The sequence below is a fragment of the Mytilus edulis genome, chromosome 13, assembly GCF_963676685.1.
Source record: "Mytilus edulis chromosome 13, xbMytEdul2.2, whole genome shotgun sequence".
NCBI classification, from domain to species: Eukaryota; Metazoa; Mollusca; class Bivalvia; order Mytilida; family Mytilidae; genus Mytilus; species Mytilus edulis.
In genome coordinates this window covers 45,570,330-45,595,927 of record NC_092356.1, presented here as the reverse complement: position 1 = coordinate 45,595,927, position 25,598 = coordinate 45,570,330, and the positions used below count along the sequence as shown (strand labels likewise).

Below are 25,598 nucleotides of genomic sequence, written 5' to 3'. Positions count from 1 at the left end.
GTTTAGTTACATTATACAAGACATCTTTACTTATGAAAAAGTATTCTATTAATGAACAATTTATTCATTGGTGAGTGTTCTGATTTATTCTAATGGCTACATGCTAACTATAGTACATGGTACATGTATAATTTAGGAAAAACAAAATTACTGGTTAATGTGGTGAAATGATTCCATTTATTGGCGTAATCAATCCCATCAGAAAAATAGTGGTGCATTTGATACCTTTTCAAAATTGGAGATTTGTCTACGTTGTAAATACGTTGTAAATACGTTGTAAATACGTTGTAAACGTTCAAGGTTATATAATGATTACATAGTATGATTATTTTATGCCTTCATTAAGACTTATATCAAGCAATGTTTATTCACTGTTATCAAAATCACATTGTTTAAATCAAAAGTATAACAGTATTTCGTGTAGCTTTACTGGTACTAGCTGTCTAATTCATGTCCACCGCTATGACTCAAATTTTCATGTTTGATTTATAACAATGTAAAACATTTATCCAAAGTATTAACAGTCTTAAATGAACAATTTACAGGGCATGGGCTTCAGTTTGAAGACATCCGATGGCCATTTAAGCAATATAAACATTAATATAGAAATAGCAATTATGAACTCGTGAAATTATATTTTTCTAGGTCTATTTAATTTCATATTATAGATTTTATAAAAATCCTAATCATCGTTTTTACCTGTTTAAGGCTGTTAGTTTGTGGATCGAATCAATCAACCGAAAGATTTACCTGAGATTAATTTGCAATGTTGACATTTTGTCCTTTTGAAAACTCAACACGCATAATTCATGCGTCATCAATTTCTAGCTAAGGGGTTACATTGACGTTTACATGGATACGGATTCAATAAGCAAGTTAATAATTCATCATCAATGTTTCTTAGCTTATTTTTAACAAAGTTGAACCATACTAGCTGCTAAAAGCGAATAATTATTTCACTATTTCACTTTCATTCATGATTAAAACAAAAAAATTCATATAACTCGTAGCTAGGGCTCCTTAATACTTTTATCACCATTGCCTTGAGTTGTCTGACCGTGGTAGGGTACCTGTTAAATGTACTTAATTTGTTTTAAAAGACCCCAAAAAAGACGATTCAAAATGTTTTACTTTGTTGCTGAATAGCACTCATATTTAAAACACTTATAAATTTTGAACAGCAATATACTACTGTTGTCTTCATTAATAAACCAATTAGAATAAAGCAATTCAAGAAAAATGGTCTAAACAAGTATTTTTAAAAGGAATACCGATAACAAGCAATCAAACATTTTTTTTTAAAAATATTTTATCATTTCTTCATGCTTTCCACATTTTTTTGTGATACCTTATTTTATTCAATTCCTTCTCCTTATTATGTACATATGAAATATTTTTCAATGTGTATTTATTTCCTTATGTGGGAGTACCAGAACCTGCTCTTATATTATATATTACATGTATATACAATAATGTATGTCGTGAACTAAATACCATATATCTATATATAGACCAAGGACTTGATAAGCACTTTTATTATCAGTTTTCAGAGTGGGTGTTAGGAGTAGCATTGCCAAAATGATTTTCTCCTTCCTAAATATATGTGCATGGATATGTATAGTGCAGATTGCGCGAGGTAAAGTATTTAATCTATAATTTGCACATAAATAAAACCAACTCTCCCATATGTCATTTGTGTATGATTCAGTTGTATATTTAACATTAAGGACGAGAACTTATGACTTTATTCTTAAAAGTATTTTTTTCTAACCAAATTTTGCTATTTTTCTTATAAGATTAAATTACTAAATATATACTGAACGGCTTTAAAACACAAATCTTGTTTGATTCTCTTACAACTACTTTCCATGCTTACCATACTTTTTTCTCTTTACAAAAAATCAACATCTAGCTTACCTATGGTTATTAAACATACCGCATTTTTGATGTCGAACGAATTTCTTAAAGCGAAATTTGGGACCCATAAAAGATTGTTTCATTTTATTTTTTTTTTTGCTTTGTGAAACAGTTCTTTCAATCCTTGGTCACACTTAAATCAGTTGTTAAATCAGTTGAAAATGTTGCATCTCCATATTGCCAAGACTGAGGAATAAAAAACTGAATCAGTCCATAAGAATACTGCAAACAGAAAAACATAAACGTGCTGCAACCATACTGTATGACTTCGAAAACTCGTCTTACTGTCCTTCCGACAACGATACAAGTAGGCAGGATTTGTTGCAGACCATCAATAACCAGATCAACGTGTAGTGACCTTGCAATGTCAATAGAATTTAATTACGCAACGTCATTTACCAGACATGTTTATGGTCGCAACGTCAAATTTTTATCAAATTGCCGAAAGCCATTGCGCACAGATTCATGCCATAAATGCTTCCAAACAACTGAACTGCCAAAGAATCGACTGTAGGAAAACCTTAAATCCCTTAAGTTCCAACCGCATAATTTCCAAAACTCACTTAATGGGTTGAACAAATGCAAAATCATAAGGTGTAAAACAGAACCCAACACATGACGAACAGAATTGGTTGACCTTTCTAACGATCATTTTGGCGTGTGTAACATGCAGTTATTACTTTTGACGGTGTCTCATTCATTCAAAAATAATTAAAAAAAATAATCTAGTGTTGCGTTTCTAAAGTAGGTCAGTATATATCAAATTAGGAGATTGGTATGATTGCTAATAAAACATATATCTAACAAAGTCCAAATGGCATGGACTAAAAAAAACAGACTATAGCTCATTGTACGGCATTCAACAATGAGCAAAATCCATCCTATATAGTCAGCTACAAAAGGCTCTGGTATGGCTGATACACCAATATTCGAAATTAGGGGATAATAGTTAAACACTCATAAACAAGTTTAACCTTACCACATGCTATATGTGCATTTCTCAGGTCAGGAACCTGTATACTGTAGTTGTCGTTAAGTACTTACTTACTGTTTTTTAACTGTTATAACTTATCAAACCAGTTTGAAATGCATCAGATTGCCACGAATCATATAACAAATCTTGCTCTTAGACAAACATCAATATAAACTACAAAGTTAACTCAACAGATTTAGTGTAAATATGTGTTAAATTAAGCTATTTTTTTTTAAATTTAATACCAGAGTGGTGTCATCCAAACAACTTATGAACGACTATTCCTTTAGAATTGGTATATTTTTTGGTGTTGAGGACTTGAATAAACATTGCGAGATCAATATGTACGATTTCAAGTAATAAGCTGCATTCAAAATGCGATTTGTTTTTAATCTAGCTTGTATTGCAATACAGGTGAGTCTTCTGACATGTGAACCTTCTGTTCTGTGCATCCGCCCTCTAACTACTTCCGTTTATATCATTACTATTAACGGCATAACATAGCGTCTGTTATTGAATATTAGACATATAACCGGCGCATTTATATAGCACATTTACGTTTGATTTTCTAATCTGTAAAGAAAAAAAGAATCTACATTTTGAAAGGATATAATTGCGAATGGAAATAGGGAATATGTCAAAGAGACAACAACAACAACAAGGTTTTTCCCGTTATTCGTTATGTTCATTTTCCATTAGAAGTGATACACAGATAAAAGAAGGATAAACAGCTGTTAAAATATCGGTATTCATAAGGTATGTGCACACAAATCTGTTTAACACCGCCACATTCTGTATGTGCCTGTTCCATAGCTCGGCTGTTGTCGTTAAATCATATAAAATAAGACGTAGAATGATGGTAAATGAGACAACTCTCCACATATATATACAAATAAAAGAAGTCACTGCAATGCCTACAACAATGAGCGAGTCCATACCTCATAATCATGTATAAAAGGATCAGAAATGACAACTATAAAACAATTCAAACAAGAAAATAACGGCCTAATTTTTGTACGTAAAATGAATGAAAAACAAACATATTACACAACAACAACCGACAACCACTGAATAGCAGACTCCAGACTTTTGAAAGGCACATACAGAATATGACAGGGTCAATCTCGTGTGAAGGCGCCTACCCTTCCTCTAACCTGGGACAGTGGTATAACAAACTATGGTTAGCAATTGAAATTCAACGCACGAAAACATACCAAACCCGGATTCGGGTTTTAGCTGGTTCTCAACAATAATTGATACTACATTGTAGCTCACCGAAAATGACGCAACATCAAACTTTGAAACATGAAAATAACCAAAATGTTAAAACACATACAGGACTAGCAAAGAATCCTGAAACAGGACAGACGCAAAAAACAGGCGGGTTTTAACATTTTTGTGAGATCTCAACCCTCTCCTTATAGCTGTAGCTAATGTAGAGTAATCAAACACACTTAAAGAACATGGAGGAACAGAAACATTTCACTAAAATCGGAATATATATATATAAACGGAGATGGGATACAAGTTCCTACTCAACTTATGACAGTCGCCGCTACGCTTATATTGAAATCCATTAACATTTATATTCATATAGTTGGTCTGTTAATTAATTAATTGGTTATTGATTACCTTTTCAATGTCAGGTGCATTAGATAACAGAGGAACGAAATTTTTGGTAGCCTTTATGGATAATAAAATTACCAACCAAGATATACCGCCAGAATTGTTTATAACAACGGATAGTAAACAACTTGTACATGTCAATATTTCTTCGCCAGGATTTCATCATTCTTCACGACTTCACGAATCATTTACAGTGAAGCAGGGCCAGGTTCACCTAACTCAGCTCCATACGAGTTATCGATTGAATCATACACAATTAGCAAAGAAAGCAATACTGATACAATCAGACCATGAAATCGTTGTGTATGGTGTTAACCGAGAACTACATTCCGATGATGGTTATCTGGCCTTGCCTGTTGATGCTTTAGGCAAAGAATATTACACCATTTCATATGCTCCTTCATACTACTATACCCTTTTTACAGTCATCGGGACCGCTCATCATACAAATGTTGCTATACAACTACCAAATACCCCTGGTCTGAATGTTACTTTAAAGGGAATCACCTATCACCAAAATGAATGGATAAATCTCACTTTAAATATATATAGTACATTAGAGATCAGTTCGGTGGCAGATTTAACCGGAAGTCATATTATATCCGATAAGCCAGTTGGAGTTTTAAGTGGTAACAAAAAAGCAGTAGTAGGAAACACCGGGGGATCACGTGACCATCTTGTTGAAATGTTACTTCCGGTAGATTCCTGGGGAAAAAATTTTGCAACAGTCCCTATTCCTGAGAGATATAACGTAGGCGACATATTTAAGTTTGTAGCAAGTGAGGACAATACTATAATTACAGTAACTGGTATGGACCATGGCGTTCAATTCAATGACAAATTCACTATTGCTAAAGCCGGACAATCTATTCAAAAACATTATAGCTCAGGCTTGTACTCTCATGTTGTCTCGGACAAACCTATTGCCTTGTATCAGTTTTCTCTGACGCAGAAAGGTGGTCCTGATCACGCTGATCCGTCATTGATCACTATACCACCAATTGAACAATATGCTGCCCATTATACCTTTACAACTCCTGAATATTCATTAGGAAACTACACAAATTATTTCATGTTTATTGTAAATGGTAATCAGAAAAATGGTCTCAGACTGGATAATCATCCGTTACCTAGCAACACAACATACCACAAAATTCCCGGAAGTAACCTAGTCGCTGGGTATGTCGGAATATCTGTCGGGACACATACTGTAAACCATATAAATGACACAATGGTTATTGGCGGAATACTTTTTGGCAAAGCAAAACTGGAGTCATACGGATTTCCTGTTGGACTTCTGCTTACACCTGTTAATTCAGTAAGTGTATATTATACCTTGAGAAAAATCACACGACATTTAACGGTATGTGATATTGTTTTGCTCATTGTTGAAAGCCTTGCTCTGACGTACAGTTGTTTACTTTTATGTAATTTGGTCTCTGATGGAGAATAGTTTCCTTGAAATTCATACAAAAATTTCTTAGTTTTATGTTCCGGTTATAATTATTTCAATATAGGTCAGTGCGTGCGATTGTCTGTTTCACTGGTTTGCGCAATAACATTGAACAAACTACACTTTTTTTGATTGACTGACCAAATGAGAGTACTAAAAATATAAAACATTCAAGATACATGTATTGAAAAATATTTTCCAAAATCAGTTGATTGAACTTACAAAAAAAGCAGATTGTTTCCTGGAAATCTATGTTTGTGATTCATGGATGGATGGATAAGTATGTTGTTTGATTTTTGGGTTAGGTTTTCGAGAAAAAAAAATGATTTTTAAAACAGATAGACAAATTATAAAATTTTAAGATAAACTGAACTATCTCCTCGCGCAAGAGTTTAACAAAACATTGTAAAACTTGTCAATATAACATAATATTATCAGACTGTTATACAAGTGAAACGTTAAGCTAACTATAAACCGATTGTCAAATGTTAACTTGTGCTCCTTTTTATGCTTCCTCTTACGAAATTGGGAGTCAATATGTTTTTGGTCCGACTGTACGTCCGTCTGTACGTCAATCCACTTGTCTCATATCAGGTTGAAGTATTTGGGAAAGAAAGTTGATCATTACGTAGTCGTCACGTCAACTTGACATTAAGTGCACATGTCTTTTATGTAGTAAATTCTTACGATTATATTTTAAAACTTGATAGTGTCCTAATTTCATGGTTTACAGAACAAAGACACAATGACGGTTTCAAATTAAATATGATGGTTTTGGTTAGCTAAAAAATCAGGTTTAATTCACCATTTTCTACATATAAAGAAAATGCTTGTAACAAATCAGAAATATGACAGCTGTTATCAATTCGTTTGATGTAGTTTTTGCCTTCTGATTACGGACTTTCCGTATTGAATTTTCCTCAGAGTTCAGTCTTTTCGTGATTGAAGTGGTTTTTTTTTTAAATCAATTGACATTGATAAACAATTATAAATAACGAAGGAACATATAAGAACAAAAGGAGATAATTAACGGAGAGAAATGTTACAATTATCGGAGAAAGTTCAATGTAAACGAAAATTGTTGATAGAGATTAACATTTGAACAAACATAATGTCAATCGCGGTTTGCGACACCATCTTATGTCAACTAAGGGATACATGAATAACTTTCGGACAACACGCACTGATTTGCAATGTTTATCCTGAAAATATAGAATAGTGCCCACAAAAAAATAGACATATTGGTCCTATAGTTCCAAAAAATTGAATTACTACTTGATCCTATCTGTGAAGTGCAGGCATCAAATAAATACCTTCAGACTTGTTCATAAACAAGGGAATAAAAAAGAAACCAACAGAAATAAAGGGTGATTATTTCGTGCTTGAAGCAACAATTATTTTATGCAAATGCAGGTCTAGAACACATTATTAATTACAGCACTTTGAAAGCTTATAAACTGGTGTTTCGCGTAGTAGCTTAATAACATTCAATATCAGCCGTATTATGAAACGCATTGTAGGGTTGCCAAGATAAAGCGATTCAGCGAGGCGTTCGACGTGAAATTTTAAAACAATTACAGCATGCAAACTTCTTAAAGTTTTTCTTTTTTTTTATTACGTATTTTAGGGTTGTCAAGCTAAAGCGATGGATTATGGCGATGAAATTGACAACGACTGCGACGGTGAAGTAGATGAAGAAGAATGTGATGGCAAAGGTTTATATTAAATAAAGACAACAGTAGTATACCGGTGTATAAAAGTCACCAATCGATTCAGAGAAAAACATCCGAGTCACTGTAATAGCGATGTAGAAATAGACATTTGAATGTCAGTCGTTAGCATCACATGCAGCGCTTGAATCTACCATTCAAAGTTCCTTTTTTACTTGTAAGCTGCTTTCCCAAATCAATATTTGGTATTCAAGTACGGTTATCGCAAGTCGTAAATATTTTCCATGTTCACAACTGGTTCGTGTAAGGTTTAAACAATTTTCTTTTTTATAATAACATATTAATCATAACGTTGCACGTGACCTAATAATATATAGCATTTCATCTTATGCGACTTGGATGGAGAGTTGTCCCATTGGCACTCTTACCACATCTTTTTATATCTATTGAAATTACTCATACTATTACCATGAAAGACTGTGTGATTGTTCAGAAACATAAGCCAAGTTATGTCATATTCATCATATGGAAATATTTTAACGAAACGACATCATAACAGTTATATAGTGTGCTACATAATACGATATACGTGGAGTACAGGAATTAAATTAATTTTTCATTAAACCATTACGAACGATTTGAATTGAGTGCACGAAAGCTTAATAACATTATTATGTCCATGATCCTACGAAATAACAAAAAGTCAGTTCATCCCCTCCGAATTATAAAACGTGTATACCTTTTTACTTTTACGTAGTTTTTTGGTTGTTGCGGAAGTTGCTCGATTTTGTTTAATCAGAATCGAGTTACTGTCATTTACTAGAATATTTTGTAAATTAGTTAAACGATTGAAACTGATAGTCCTGTGTATCTTTGTAGATGACGACAGTGAAGGCCGAATTGATTTTGTTTTATCAGAATTAAGTTACCGTCAATTACTAGATTCCTATGTAAATTAGTTAAACGATTGAAGCTGATAGTCTTATGCATCTTTGTAGATGACGACGGTGATGGACGAGTTGATGAAGACTGTAGGTGTTGTGCTCCTCAGGTAGTAGGTATGTATTCTATAAGATGTAAGGTTTTTATTTTATACATAATACCTGAAATGTGAGGTATAATTGTCTTACACAAATAATGAACAATGTATTTGCACATGCGGACGGTTTCTCAGATATCAATTATACGTTCATTGGTCTGAAATATTTCAAATTTAATATACAATCTGTACTCCCACTGTGTCATGATAAGTAAGACATCGTTTTCCTTCCAAAGATACAAATGCTATACCAGGTGCTTTACCGATGATAAAAACTATATAAAAAAGTCATATTTGCTCATTGTTGAAGGCCGTACGGTGAACTATAGTTGTTAGTTTCTGTGTCATTTGAGCTGTTGTTGAATGTTGTCTAATTTGCAATTATACCACATCTTCTTTTTTATATATCTTTGTCACATGTATCAAAAATTTTCATGTTTTTACACCAAAGATACAAAAATTACTATCCTTTGTCACAGAAGAGGGGCGAAAGATACAAGAGCTGTCGTTCATAATAAAGGCGCCCGTTTTAATATGCAGGAGAAATAACTACCCAGCCATGTTTGGTTGAAATAAAAACATCTCGTTCATTCGTCTCTCTTTAATAATACTCGAAAGGTGAAGTTCATCAAAACAGTGAGTGGAAAACATTAAACTTACATCTTTTTCACATGTAGATTGAATTTTGTGATATGTTATTGATCGTTAGTGGTGCTAAAAAATGCAAACATGTAACAATGTTTAAGATTTTAACGAGAGAAATTTATGTATTACTGAAAAATTATTACACCAGGGTTTTCGATATCACAAACTAGTCAAAACATTTACTAAATTTTATCATCGGTATAAGACCATCTTTCGTAAATATAGCTCAACATGCAGACTTCTTATACGTGCAGGTATTTCACATCCATTTTTTTATGGAAATATTCTTTATAAAGCACAAAAATGTCGGTATTCACCTCAGAAGCTAACAAAACCTTTAAATAGACTTATTAAAAAGGGATACAGTTACGAAACTGTTGTCAGGTCATTAAAGATTGCATATTTTGGCGTTAATATTGATTCACTTATAGGGTCTTTGCATCGGAACTAAACACATTCATTTAAAAACCAGTTGTTGGCATGACACGGGTTATGTTCTTCTCATATATGTTATGATGGTATGCTACTAAACCACTAACGGGAAAGATTGTACCTGATATTCATATGATGAAGACAAAATCTTTAAATAAGCTTAATTGAAGTCTGGAGCTGGCATGTCAGTTAACTGCTAATATAGATAGATTGTTTTTTATGTATTATTGTCATTTTGTTTATTTTCTTTGGTTACACCTTCTGACATCAGACTCGAACTTCTCTTGAACTGAATTTTAATGTGCGTATTGTTATGCGTTTACTTTTCTACATTGGCTAGAGGTATAGGGGGAGGGTTGAGATCTCATAAACATGTTTAACCCCGCCGCATTTTTGCGCCTGTTCCAAGTCAGGAGCCTCTGGTCTTTGTTAGTCTTGTATTATTTTTAATTTTAGTTTCTTGTGTACAATTTGGAGTTTAGTTTGGCGTTCATTATCACTGAACTTGTATATATATTGTTTAGGGGCCAGCTGAATGACGCCTCCGGTTGCGGGAATTTTTCGCTGCATTGAAGACCTTTTGGTGACCTTCTGCTGTTGTCTGTTCTTCTATGATCGGGTTGTTGTCTCTTTGACACATTCCCCATTTCCATTCTCAATTTTATATTTGAAACACATTGTCAATAGAACAATTGTTATGACCTTATATGGCACAAGGGCTATTTGTCTTCAATAACTTTCAAAATGTTCTATATTTCAGTGGGAAGACGTCGAAAGAGGAATTTTATATAACTTTACAATAAAGATTGTTCACCCACACGACGTTGACCTTATATTTGTTTGAATCAGCGGCATGTATTAAACTAATTTGATAGCGTCAATCAAGAAACTACCAGACTCAACATAACCACCCTTTTCTAGTAATTACTTTTAAAGTGAATACCATTATGAGCATGTGTTTTCGATGTAAATAACATAAACCGACAAATTTTATTTGAGACCATCCAAATGTTATTGTTCAGTAAACTGCGAAATAGGTTTGATCCACATAAGTCGAAGGGAAATCAGGGAAATAATAAATCATGTCAACTGGAGCTGGAACTGCCGGGGAGTTTGTGCAATATCAAGCCACACTCCGTACAACGATCGTTTCCATTCTGGAACTGTTTCCCGTTTATTCCATCAATTAGTGTAGAGTGGTATGTGGATCGGAGCTTGAACTGCCAGGAAGAGTGCTATCAAGCTTGATATTTAATTTTGATTCAATTATTAGTAGAAAAATTGTGCAGAGCTAAGGAAACTTCTTTCTGACATATAGTGCATGTGGTACTGCTTTATAAATCTTGTGAAAATCACTACCAGGCACTTAAACCAATACAATATGTCATTTATTGTCCATAACCCCCCCAAAACAACATATAAACAATAGGGAGGAACAATACCAACAATAATGCATTAACCCATAATTGATAGGTGATTTCGACTTAGGCATGATGTGCATTATTTCACTCGTGCATTTAGGCAAGAAATGATATGAACAACATATTTGAATCCAACTACCAGAGAGCATTACATTAGATTAATCATAGAAAGATATAGTGAATCATGTCACATGGTCTGTATTGATGAGTCTTTATGTTCTTTGAATTATCTTATCCAAGTATTTGCAAAAGTAAAAAGACCAGTCTTCCAAACTTACTATCAATGGACAAAAATGGTACTCATGGTACAGAACTAGCCGTATTTTGTATCGCTTTTTGTGTCAGTGATTACAAAATGCTCATCTGGTGTCATGAACATTAAGCCTGACATTTGTGATGATTGTTGTCTATCGAAACAGTCAATATGCTGATATGGAATATAAAATAAAAAGATGTGGTATGATTGCCAATTAACAAAAAGTAGACAATGCAAACGACTTATGATTACTAGTACTCATGTAAATGTCTGTGTATTGTCCTAAATAATTGGCAAAACTCACTAAAAAAGCGTTCCATCATTCATTATTCAGCTTTTCGATTTTCAATTTGGATGTATCCACGAACTTATGATCAGCTTTACAAGCCATGGAGTTCTAGGCTATAATCAACTTTTCAATTTTTAAATCACAAATGTCCTGAAAAATGACACAAGCATGATATTACATTACCGATTTACTTTTTTTCATTAACTTTACTTTAAATAACAGAATCATAATTCAATAATCGATTAAATATTAACAACGTCTGACAATAAAACCTATCAAAAACCATCTTCATAACGTCATAAAAAGTCAATACACTCAAACCACACAACATTAAAAGGCACATTTGATAATATTTATTTCAAACACAAAGGATAAATAAAGGCAACAGTAGTACAATGCAAACCGCTTTTCGAAATAAACCAAGAGAGAAAAAATTCCGGGTTACAAACTAAAACTGAGGGAAATAATCAAATATAAGGGGAGAACTATGTTAAGTCTCTGGTAAAGCTACAACATTGAAACGGTAACAATGATTCAATGTGTAAACAAGATTGACTAGGACAAACTGAAATCTATCAGTTTGAGTGCAATCTTTTATTTGTGACTATAAATCATAATCATTAAAAAGTTACGTAACGATTTGCACGCCAGCTGTGTGGCAGGTTACAAATGCATTCCATGATGATTTTGGAGGAAATGTAATAAAAATACAGTAATGTCAGTAATGTATCATCAGTTGCAGACTTTCTTTCAATATGAAGATTTTTTTGTTTTATTTTCAAACGGATATGGCCGATTCCTAAATTATTCGTTTCATTGATACAATGATTCAGAAAGCTACAGCAATTTGCATATTCAAAAATCTAAATATGAGTATGACAGTTGTGGACAATTGCTACATGCTGCTTTACCCGTTCTGTAAATCTCACATATTTTCGTTGAAGGCAATAAGGAAGATGTTCAGATTCAATCAATTTGTATCTGATAGATAGTTTTTAACCTAGAACTTTAGAGTTGGTTTTCACTATCTTTTTTTAACATTTTGAAATGAATTCATGTACTTAAAATTTGCAATCATCTATACATACTGCATTTGTTTCATATAATATATATATTCATGCTTTCGTTGGTTGATCGTTTGTTTTAGAATAAGATCAAATCCTAACGTACATATGAAGCTGTGATACCTTATGTTTTAATCAAAGATACAATGACATCTGAAATTGGACCTCATTAGAAAACATTTCGTAGGAACTAATACCATTTGAATTTTAATAATCTAATTAATGAAAATATCCATAATGTGTACACTAATGAGAGTTCACTCGGATATCAAAATCGATCCCATTCATTATCTCTGAGTGTTAGATGTATAAATACATAGCCACGTCCGAGTTGTTAGATAAAATATCTCTGTAAAGAGGTTACAAATCTCTCTGCATTTTGATAAGTTAATCTTTGTTACAATACTATAGGAGATCACCACGAGCTTCGTTACCAAAAAAAATATGATTTTTTTGTTCCGGTCGACCGATTTTGAAAAAACATATCTAAATAGTTTTGTTTCGATTGTCGGGAATGTGAATGAAAAAACTTTCCGCAGGAAATTAGGCAAATACACACTCGGTTAATAAATTCGTATGAATGTTGATGTCATATTTCCCTCTATTTATCGGTTCGGCATTAAACAATGTTTTGGTGAATACAGATTCCAAAAAGGTATTTCTAAATTCATATGTCAATATAAAGACACAATAACAGAAAGAAATTTCACCATGACCTATGCAAATGTTAATGCTAATCTCATATTCAGATAAAATTGAATTCGTAATGTACGCGCAAAACGTAAGGTTGATGATGATATAGTTAAATTTTCGTCATTCGGAAATTATTCGTACCGAGTTACAGAACATGGATGAGGCAAACCTAAAATATGAGATTTTAGCAGCGTTTTGAATGTTATTGGTATATAAAGAAAGAGACGGGTATACATAGTTTATCACGCTGCATATCTAACAAAGAAAAAGAAAGAAAAAAAAATTCAGAACTCCTAGGAAAATCCAAAAGTCCGTAATCAAATGGCAAAATAAAAAGCTCAAACGCATCAAACGAATTAATAACACCTGTCAGATACCTGACTTGGTACAGACATTTTCTTATGAATAAAATGCTCGATATTACCTGTTTTTATAAAGCACGAATCGTTTGCAAAGATTAATATTGAGGCAAATAAATTAAAAATTTGGTATAATGTTAACTATTGATGAAAATACTGGAATTGTTATCTCAACGCGTACAATCAATCTTGAATGTGTATGCAGTGTGTAGGAAAGGGAATATTGCCCACAGTCCTTAAAACCTTTATATACTGTTAATTGATATTAGAACGTACCATTTTTCCCTCTTGTATTTTGCCTATTTTCTGGAAAGCTTGAAAAAAACTTATATGAATTGCTTATCATTAAGCTATATCTCGATCAAAGTCAAACATTAAAGAATCAAAGCGGTCAAGGTTGTAGACAAACAAAGTCACCAAAAAGTTGGATCATGTCAACAAATCAAAGGGGTAGATTCAGATTTCAGTAAAAGTAAGAGAACAGTTTTTGAGATAGTCTTCGACTTTTTTGTCGAAGATTTCCTGTTCCGCATTTGTCGATGATTTGAATGTAACTTGCATCACATGCGAAGCGTTGTTTTATTCCTACCTTGCATAAAAAAATAAAAAATAAAAAACAATGGTCTCAAATAATGTCATGTCTATTATTACGAGCGGTTTAGGAAAAGAAACAGAAGCTCCTGAACTTTCATTTGAAGTTCTGCCAACAGGATAATTGTCTTTATGTCCGAAGCTTTGGTTGTTTTCTTCCTTTTGGTCTAGCTGTTGTCTCTTTCACAATTTCCAAATTTCCATTTTCAATTAAAAGATAAAATTTCAAACCCAAATTGACCTGTGAATAATGGCATTGTTGAGTTTAATGACATTTGTTTGTTTTTTTACAGAGGATGACCTTGAGGTCACTCCGATGTATTGTTATCGCTTAAATTTCCGTCATTCATAAATTCTAGTCAAATTAGTGTTGGGTTTTCAACACCAGTGAAAAAAGTGCATTTTCATACCTGCGATTTCTGTTCTCCGGTTGTACGATGTTTCAACAAAATATGGAATCATTTCAGTTGTTGATTTAGTGGTGAAAATTTGACTGAATTATATCTTAATAAATACGATTTTATATGTTTAATTGGTGTTTCAGAAAGAGGTCAGGTGCTCTTGTTCATTCATAAAATTATCGTTCATTCACAAATTTATCGTAAAATAAAAATCACTACACAGGTTATACGTGTAGTGTAAATGACCACCTGTAATCTAAAAATAGCGGTCTCACTAATAACGACAAGAAGAACTTTTAGCGACAAGAAGCGTCAAGAACGGACAAGAAGAATAAATTAAGCGACAAGAAGACTATTTAGCGACATGAAAACTTCTCGTACCGCATGAGGATGACACATATCAAATGAACAATTATGTGTGGGACTTAGTTTTAAGAAATGATGTCAAAGTAACACTATGAAAATATTTTTAGTAAGCTGAAATATACATTTATTTTTTACATGTTTATGTCTTGTAAGTTATTTTATTTCTGTCCAATTTTTCAACATTAGCGTCTCGAAAGGTGAAATGTTTTAAATGAATGGTTAATTTAAATTAATTATGAAAATTGTTAAAATTAAATAAATAAAAGTAATTATTGCCCAGTTACAAACACTACCAGGGGATAATCCATAATTACACCCAACTTTAGCCTTGTAAACTTGTTGTCTCCTTGTGAAATATAAAACATATTAAAAATGATTTCCTGCTTAAGTCTTTTATTGATATAAAGTCAAAACCTTCTTGCTTTTCACTAGACAACCATGTCCTGTCAGGTTTAATTCTTATATATGTAGATGAAAAATAAAAGTGTCCCAAAACATTAACATGGCAGCAATTGCTTTTACAGCCTTTAAGGCTTTGATTTGTTTACAGAAGAGTGTCCACCATGCACTTGCACTGCACTATAATAATAGTAGAATAGAATTATCATATATACAAATAGATGAAAATGATATTTATCGGTCGTCCAACTGTCTATATCAATCTGCTCAGCTCTTAATAAAACTCCCTAGCACGGCTTTGTGACGTCAAATAGTTGACCTGGCCTTAATAACTTTGACCCGGACATATCAGCGACGTCATAATGTTTGAACCGACGTTGAAACTTATCAAGTCAACTTCCAGTTGCTGGTGAAACTAAGACTATACTTCCAAAAGACGCAAATGCAGCCCGATAAATCGATTATCAGGTTATCGGCGTATTAATATTGTAAAATATCAGCTGCTCGACATGATATGAAGGCTTTTTTATCTCGTTCGCTGCGCTTACTCGACAAAAAGCTTAATATTATGTCTCGCAGCTGATATTTTACGATATCAACATGCAGACAACCTGATAATCGGTACATACATGCAATCGTAATATTAATAATATATATAACAACAAACCAGTGTATTCTCTACGACTATTATTATACAAGTATAATAGTCCAAGGTATACTGATTTCTTGCACTACAATATAATAGTTATTACGGTGAGGTTGAATTTCCTGTCATTTATTCATCATCCAAGCACGAACTTGTATCAGAAAAAAATATCTCTGTAAATTAACCCAAGTTTCAGGTATAGAGATGTGATCTGTTTCTGTGACATGTGCTTTTGACCATCCACAAGAACCTGCGGTCATCCGATGTTCAGTACTTCAGTACTTTGATTTGTTTTGAATTTTCCAATTAAAAGTTGTTGTCAACTTAGTGCATTACCAACTCAAAATTTTATATTCTATATTCAATATCCTGCTCGAAATCCTACGCTCGAAGTGCGCAGTTGTAACAGACAATAACTGGCAAACGGTAGAGAAACGCCTTGATAATTCTATTTTTTTTTCTCGCTCAAATGTATGCTTATTTTTTTATTTTCGCTATAATTTCTATTACTGACTTCAAGGACACGTTAACTATATTTTGACAGGACCAACTATAACGAGACTCAGTTCATATAAATATTATATAGTTTAACTTAATACTTTAATTATATAATGGATGTCTTGCTTATATCTATTATTTTGCAATCCCCTCTCTTTATCATATATACACGAAATGTTTCATAATATAAACCTTCAGTACAATGATTTTACAATATGACTATGACATATGTGTGTATTTCCTTGTCCAGAACGAACTTTTACCATATTTGTTATTCACAACAATGTATGTCGTGAACTTTCTTTGAGCTGAATGACATACATTTGAATAGGCTAAGGAATTGATAAGAAAATCTTGTCAACGTGGGTGTTAAGAGTACCAGTGTTAGAATGATTTTCTCCTACCTAAATATATGTGCATGGATATGTATAGTGCAGATTGTGCGAGGTAAAGTTGTTTAATGTATAGTATGCACATGTACAAGACGGAAATAAAACCAACACTCCTACATGTATATATGTCGATCTAGTATAATTCAATTTAAGGTAAAAAAAAAAAAAGAAAAAAGAAAAAAAAAGGAGGACTAGAAATAAGAATAAATACAATTCAATATAGGCAACCTTTTTATCAAATTTTAGAATTTTTCAAAATTTATAAAATAGATAAATTTATATTAAATAAGGAGATTGCCAATGACTCTACTATCTATCAGAGTCCAATTGAAATGTTTTGAAAAAAAAAAAGCTATCACCGTATGTTATTCAACAGGCTTTTGCATGAGAAAATATAAAACAATTCAATAACAATAACTACAAATTCAATTATTAGTTAATGAAAAAAAAATAACAGGCTAAAACCTAAGTATAAAGCAACTAACGGCATCCACATTATCAAAGGCTCCTGACTTGGGCAATGCACATGTTATGGTAGGGTTACACATGTTTACATGTATGTGAATATCAACCACATTATCAAATCTCCTGGCTTGGGCAATGCACATGTAATGGTAGGGTTACACATGTTTACATGTATGTGAATAGCAACCACATTATCAAAGTCTCCTGGCTTGGGCAATGCACATGTAATGGCAGGGTTACACATGTTTACATGTATGTGAATAGCAACTACATTATCAAATCTCCTGGCTTGGGCAATGCACATGTGATGACAGGGTTACACTTGTTTACATGTATGTGAATGGCAACCACATTATTAGTCTCCTAGCTTGGGCAATGCACATGTACTGATAGGGTTACACTTGTTTTACATGTATGTGAATTGCAATCACATTATCAAAGGCTCCTGATTTGGGCAATGCACATGTAATTGCAGGGTTACACATGTTTTACATGTATGTGTTATTCAACACTCAACTAAGGACGTGTGCACACCAAATGCCGTGTACAGTAAACATGTTTACATTTGGTTTAATGTAATGTACACTAGTTTCACATTAAATTTGTTCACATCTATACACCTTGTTTAGTTGGTAGGCACTTAAAGTTAACCATCGAGGGACGTTAACTACCGAGGGTAGTAATGAATATTCATCTTTACCGGATGATTGACAGCGATGTAAATAAAAACATGAGAGTGATTACCGTGTGTCAACGTCATATCAAATTAATTCAATTTAATTGTTAGAAATACTGTTTTCTTCTGAAAATTAAAAAATAAATAAAATTGAATGGAATGGAATGGAATTGAGCTATGTACAATACAGTAAATAATAGCAATTAGAATTAGACGGTAGACAAGCATATTTTGCCTATTGATTCTTTTTTGCATGCCTATTTGGTTATATTATAATGCACTAATTGTTTTGATACTGTTTAATGTTTAAATAAGACCCATATGTGAACCATTTATGCACTTTTAATATAAAGATCAGATTCACACAGGATCATACAGTTCGAGCTAACTATTTTATGTACGAGAGCTATAATAATTACTAATGTAACGGTGATGCTGAGATAATATCCCTTTGATAGAATATGGGATGACGCAAAATGAACTATATCACTGTGCAAGAACGGAATAGCAAAGTGAATATATAAATCAAACTGTATTGGGATGATTTGGTAAACGTTTATCCAACTTACTGGATATTTTATGAAAGATTTTGCCATTTGTATAGAGGAATTATACCTTTTCAAATAAACTTGGGAGAATAATACACTAATTATAGAATATTTGGCAACTTTAACGAACTAATCTTGTCAAATATACATCAAATTCATTAGTCTTTGAATATAAATTTGTTGCGTGCAATTGTTAAATATTTAATGCGATGAGTGTTATTATAACCTGAAATGAGATTTTGATTACAACGATTAAGAAAAATCCTGATTAATTCAAACGCAATACTTCAAAATGCGAGTCTTAATTATTGTCGCAATAATAAAAACCTCGCATTAATTTCTGAATTTACAGACATCTGTACCGTCAGCGTACCGTGATCTGTTAAAGGTTTTTTTTTAATAGTTAATTCCGGTGTCACTTTGTCTCTTTTAGAGAGTTGTCTCATTGGCAATCATGCCATATCTTCTTTTTTATATAATAAAACAAAAACCTGAACGACTTTACATTATAAATTAAAATGCATCCTAGTCGTGATGGAAACAGAGTCAAATGAACAAATGGATTAGATGAAACTGAACGAAAAAAAAGAAAGAAAACACCAATTTGATCTGATAGGGGTGAATATACAACTTTCGAGTTCGATGCATTTCCGTCAAAAACTCTGGTTTTAGTGAACGTCATTTGTGCGTTTAGGGGCGTCGTCACTTCCATTCCAATGTTGAGCGAGTGGTTGGAATACTATAATTCTATATTGTACGAATTATACGACAAATTGAATTCTCAAAATTGACAATCAGCATTGATGTCATTAGGGAATTGTCATTAAATACCTACAGAACAACCATTATTTCTAGTTTATCCTGCACAATGACGATCACCAAGACGCTTGATGAACGTAAATAGTGCAGGGATACAGGCGACCCCCTCTATCTGGTAAATGACGTCATAAAGGCGCGTATAATTGACGAGTTTTTTCCGGTGACGGATGAACTCGAAAGTGGTCTATTCTATTCTTTATTCAAACTCGAGTTTGGTTTGGAACCGTATCTATTGCGATTATTACCCAAGGACAGATATAACATATCTAAACTTCGATGCTCGAATTTGAAGTTACCTATTGACACGGGTAGATGGGCGGGGATCGCGAGGGAAAATAGAATATGTACATTATGTAATGAGGGAATAGGGGATGAGTTTCATATATTGTTTACCTGTAAAAATGCTGATGTTTCTGCTCTTAGATCAAAGTTTGTACCAAATTACTATGTAATGAATCCAAGCAAGAAGAAATTCACTGGCTTGTTGTCTATATGTAACGTACAAGTTCGAAGGAAATTATCAATTTTCGTGAAGAAAATCATAAAATACTTAATCTAATTATACCAATTGTCTTTTAAAATATACTATGTATTTGTGTTTCGTTTATCCTGTCTCGCTATGTATTATCTTAATATGGTTGTATATATTATTGTCCTCTTGTACACAAGTATGTGTCTGAGGTTATGAATAAAATCTTGAAATCTTGATACAAGAAAAGATTATATTTGCTTCGGCTTTTTCCATTTGCGCCAATCTGCACTTAATTAGCGCCTTTTTTTTTTTATTTCTTTGCGCCAAATTTATTTTCTTCATTTGCACAAATTAACAGGTAAACACAAGTCATGAGGCATATATGATGTATAGAATTTATTTATATAATAACAAAAATATTCCTTCTGGCCTTTTGCCACCTGCCACTTGCTCACACGTGACGGGGAGGAGGAGGGGGATTGAAAGCAGGATAAGTTTATTGCAAGTGTACATCACACTTGAAGTAGCACTTTATAAAATAAGATTGTAACAGTTTGACATAAAAAGCACATTTGCATATGCACAAATCTTTTTTAACTGAGTATTGTCATGCAACACTTCTGTTGAACTGCAACCTTGTGATATCTTCCCTACAATAAAGCATCCCCTTTTTTATCAAAATTTTTATAAGTTAAAGCCTGTTTTTTTCTTTATGGCATCGGTTCCATATATGAAAGTAAATGTTCGGGTACCAGAAGTGTGATTAAATGATGATACCCATGAGCTCAACATGTGTCTATACACACATTTATCTATATTGTAGCTTGTGTTCATTGAATTGCTGCGTTTGGTTAAACAAGTTTAATTTTATCATCTAAATTTATCAGACCTAACCTTTCGAATCAATTTGGCGCAAATTAAAAAATGTCAATGTGCGCAAATGAAAAAAAATATGCTTTTTCAAAATTGGCGTAATTGTCATACGTACATTCACCGATCACATATTACTGGTTAGATTAAAAAATAATATATTATTTAGATTAAGAAGTACTTTAAGAAATTGATTGATTGTTGTTTGCCATCAGTACAGCCGCAAATATTTCAGACAAGTTCAGGGAGAAAACTAAATAATGAATACAATAGGGAATGTTACTGTTCAAATAAATGTCATCGGTCATTCAGAGTGAAGTATAGATACGAAACTTTGGACCGTCGATTGAAAATAGTTTGTTTTGATAACAACCGCCGGTAGGTATAGACAAATACGGTTGATAGACGGTATATAGGAGCACTAAATTCTAGGTTAACCACCGACAGTAGGTATAAAGAAATACTATTGAAAGACGGTATATAAAGGAACACTATATTTTACGTTAACCACCGACGGTAGGTATAAAGAAATACTGTTAATAGACGGTATATAGGAGCACTATATTGTATGTTAACCACCGACGGTAGGTAAATTCAGATACTTTTGACAAACGGTATATATGAGCACTATATACGGACCATATAATACGTTATATTGACCATCGACGGTAGGTATAAATGAAAACTGTTGATAGACGGTTTATAGGAGCACTTTATTGTATGTTAACCACCGACAGTATGTATAGACACATAATTTTAATAGACAGCACTATATTTTACGTAAACCACCGACGGTAGGTATAGACAAATACTTTTGATATACGGTATATAGGAGTACTGTATTGCTTGTTAACCACCGATGGTAGGTATAAACAAGTACTGTTGATATACGGTATATAGGAGTACTATATGTCATGTTAACCACCGACGGTAGGTATAGCCTAAATACTGTTGATAGACAGTATATAGGAGGACTATATTGCATGTTAACCACCGACGATAGGTATAGACAAATACTGTTGATATACGGTATATAGGTGCACTGTATTGCATGTTAACCACCGACGGTGGGTATAGAAACAGGTTAGAAACATAGTGTTGATAGACGGTATATAGGAACACTCTATTGCATGTTAACCACCGATGGTAGGTTTAGAAAAATACTGATAATAGACGGTATATAGGTGCACTGTATTATATGTTAACCACCGACGGTAGGTAGAGAAAAATAGTATTGCTAGACGGTATATAGGAGTACTGTAATGCTTGTTAACCACCGATGGTAGGTATAGACAGGTACTGTTGATATACGGCATATAGGAGTACTGTATGGCATGTTAACCACCGACGGTAGGTACAGACAAATACTGTTGATAGACGATATATAGGAGTACTGTATGGCATGTTAACCACCAACGGTAGGTATAGACAAATACTGTTGATAGACAGTATATAGGAGGACTATATTGCATGTTAACCACCGACGGTAGGTATAGACAAATACTGTTGATAGACGGTATATAGGAGCACTATATGGTATGTTAACTACCAACAGTAGGTATAGACAAAAACTCTTGATTGACGGTATATAGGAGCACTATATTGTATGTTAACTACCAACAGTAGGTATAGACTAAAACTCTTGATAGACGGTATATAGGAGCACTATATTGTATGTTAACTACCAACAGTAGGTATAGACTAAAACTCTTGATAGACGGTATATAGGAGCACTATATTGTATGTTAACCACCGACGGTAGGTATAGACAAATACTGTTGATAGACGGTATATACACATGTAGGAGCACTATATTGTATGTTAACTACCGACAGTAGGTATAGACAAATACTGTTGATAGACGGTATATAGGAGCACTGTATTGTATGTTAACTACCAACAGTAGGTAAAGACTAAAACTCTTGATAGACGGTATATGTAATAGCACTATATCGTATGTTAATCACCGACGGTAGGTATAGACAAATACTGGTTATAGACGGTATATAGGAGCACTATATTGTATGTTAACTACCGACAGTAGGTATAGACAAATACTGGTGAAAGACGGTATATAGGAGCACTATATTGTATGTTAACCACCGACGGTAGGTATAGACAAATACTGCTGATAGACGGTATATAGGAGCACTATATTGTATGTTAACCACCGACGGTAGGTATAGACATATACTGCTGATAGACGGTATATAGGTGCACTATATTGTATGTTACCTTCCGACAGTAGGTATAGACAAATACTGTTGATAGACGGTATATAGGAACACTATATTGTATGTTAACTACCGACAGTAGGTATAGACAAATACTGGTGATAGACGGTATATAGGAGCACTATATTGTATGTTAACTACCGACAGTAGGTATAGACTAAAACTCTTGATAGACGGTATATAGGAGCACTATATTGTATGTTAACCACCGACGGTAGGTATAGACAAATACTGTTGATAGAAGGTATATACATTGTAGGAGCACTATATTGCATGTTAACCACCGACGGTAGGTATAGACAAATACTGTTGATATACGGTATATAGGTGCACTGTATTGCATGTTAACCACCGACGGTGGGTATAGAAACAGGTTAGAAACATAGTGTTGATAGACGGTATATAGGAGCACTCTATTGCATGTTAACAACCGATGGTAGGTTTAGAAAAATACTAATAATAGACGGTATATAGGTGCACTGTATTATATGTTAACCATCGACGGTAGGTAGAGAAAAATAGTATTGATAGACAGTATATAGGAGTACTGTAATGCTTGTTAACCACCAACGGTAGGTATAGACAAATACTGTTGATAGACAGTATATAGTAGGACTATATTGCATGTTAACCACCGACGGTAGGTATAGACAAATACTGTTGATAGACGGTATATAGGAGCACTATATGGTATGTTAACTACCAACAGTAGGTATAGACTAAAACTCTTGATAGACGAAATATAGGAGCACTATATTGTATGTTAACCACCGACGGTAGGTATAGACAGATACTGTTGATAGACGGTATATACACATGTAGGAGCACTATATTGTATGTTAACTACCGACAGTAGGTATAGACAAATACTGTTGATAGACGGTATATTGGAGCACTGTATTGTATGTTAACTACCAACAGTGGGTAAAGACTAAAACTCTTGATAGACAGTATATGTAATAGCACTATATCGTATGTTAATCACCGACGGTAGATATAGACAAATACTGGTTATAGACGGTATATAGGAGCACTATATTGTATGTTAACTACCGACAGTAGGTATAGACAAATACTGGTGATAGACGGTATATAGGAGCACTATATTGTATGCTAACCACCGACGGTAGGTATAGACAAATACTGCTGATAGACGGTATATAGGTGCACTATATTGTATGTTAACCACCGACGGTAGGTATAGACATATACTGCTGATAGACGGTATATAGGTGCACTATATTGTATGTTACCTTCCGACAGTAGGTATAGACAAATACTGTTGATAGATGGTATATAGGAACACTATATTGTATGTTAACTACCGACAGTAGGTATAGACAAATACTGGTGATAGACGGTATATAGGAGCACTATATTGTATGTTAACTACCGACAGTAGGTATAGACTAAAACTCTTGATAGACGGTATATAGGAGCACTATATTGTATGTTAACCACCGACGGTAGGTATAGACAAATACTGTTGATAGACGGTATATACATTGTAGGAGCACTATATTGTATGTTAACCACCGACGGTAGGTATAGACAAATACTGTTGATAGACGGTATATAGAAGCACTATATTGTATGTTAACTACCGACAGTAGGTAAAGACAAATACTGTTGATAGACGTTATATGGGAGCATTATATTGTATGTTAACCACCGACGGTAGGTATAGTCATATACTGTTGATATATGGTATATAGAAGCACTATATTGTATGTTAACTACCGACAGTAGGTATAGACAAATACTGTTGATAGACGGTATATGGGAGCACTATATTGTATGTTAACCACCGACGGTAGGTAAATTCAGATACTTTTGACAGACGGTATATATGAGCACTATATACGGACCATATAATACGTTATATTGACCATCGACGGTAGGTATAAATAAAAACTGTTGATAGACGGTTCATACATGTAGGAGCAATTTATTGTATGTTTACCACCGACAGTATGTATAGACACATGATTTTAATAGACAGCACTATATTTTACGTTAACCACCGACGGTAGGTATAGACAAATACTTTTGATATACGGTATATAGGAGTACTGTATTGCTTGTTAACCACCGATGGTAGGTATAAACAGGTACTGTTGATATACGGTATATAGGAGTACTATATGTCATGTTAACCACCGACGGTAGGTATAGACTAAATACTGTTGATAGACAGTATATAGGAGGACTATATTGCATGTTAACCACCGACGATAGGTATAGACAAATACTGTTGATATACGGTATATAGGTGCACTGTATTGCATGTTAACCACCGACGGTGGGTATTGAAACAGGTTAGAAACATAGTGTTGATAGACGGTATATAGGAGCACTCTATTGCATGTTAACCACCGATGGTA

At 33.5% G+C, this 25,598-nt stretch overlaps 2 protein-coding genes across 2 annotated transcripts in view; both read left to right on the top strand.

The window, feature by feature from the left end:
• The first annotated feature begins 1,516 nt into the window (after positions 1 to 1,516).
• Positions 1,517 to 10,572, top strand: LOC139501756 (IgGFc-binding protein-like). Its single transcript, XM_071290900.1, has 5 exons — positions 1,517 to 1,636; positions 4,537 to 5,834; positions 7,597 to 7,684; positions 8,638 to 8,697; positions 10,516 to 10,572. The coding sequence occupies exons 1-5, from the start codon at positions 1,579 to 1,581 to the stop codon at positions 10,545 to 10,547; spliced, it is 1,536 nt and encodes a 511-aa protein (XP_071147001.1). The 5' UTR covers positions 1,517 to 1,578; the 3' UTR covers positions 10,548 to 10,572.
• Positions 10,573 to 16,991: 6,419 nt separating this feature from the next.
• The window catches only part of LOC139500349 (uncharacterized), a 61,930-nt gene continuing 53,323 nt past the window's right edge, over positions 16,992 to 25,598 (top strand). Inside the window, exon 1 of the mRNA XM_071289093.1 lies at positions 16,992 to 17,185. Coding sequence (XP_071145194.1) covers positions 17,128 to 17,185 — 58 coding nt within the window. The 5' untranslated portion in view covers positions 16,992 to 17,127. The remainder of the gene's footprint in view (positions 17,186 to 25,598) is intronic.

Bases quoted from the DNA above. Each gene is read 5' to 3' on its own strand.
- LOC139501756 (XM_071290900.1), top strand. From the start codon at position 1,579: ATGATTTTCTCCTTCCTAAATATATGTGCATGGATATGTATAGTGCAG. The intron at 1,637-4,536 runs GTAAAGTATTTA...TTTCAATGTCAG, and splicing joins TATAGTGCAGATTGCGCGAG to GTGCATTAGATAACAGAGGA. The intron at 8,698-10,515 runs GTATGTATTCTA...TCTATATTTCAG, and splicing joins TTGTGCTCCTCAGGTAGTAG to TGGGAAGACGTCGAAAGAGG.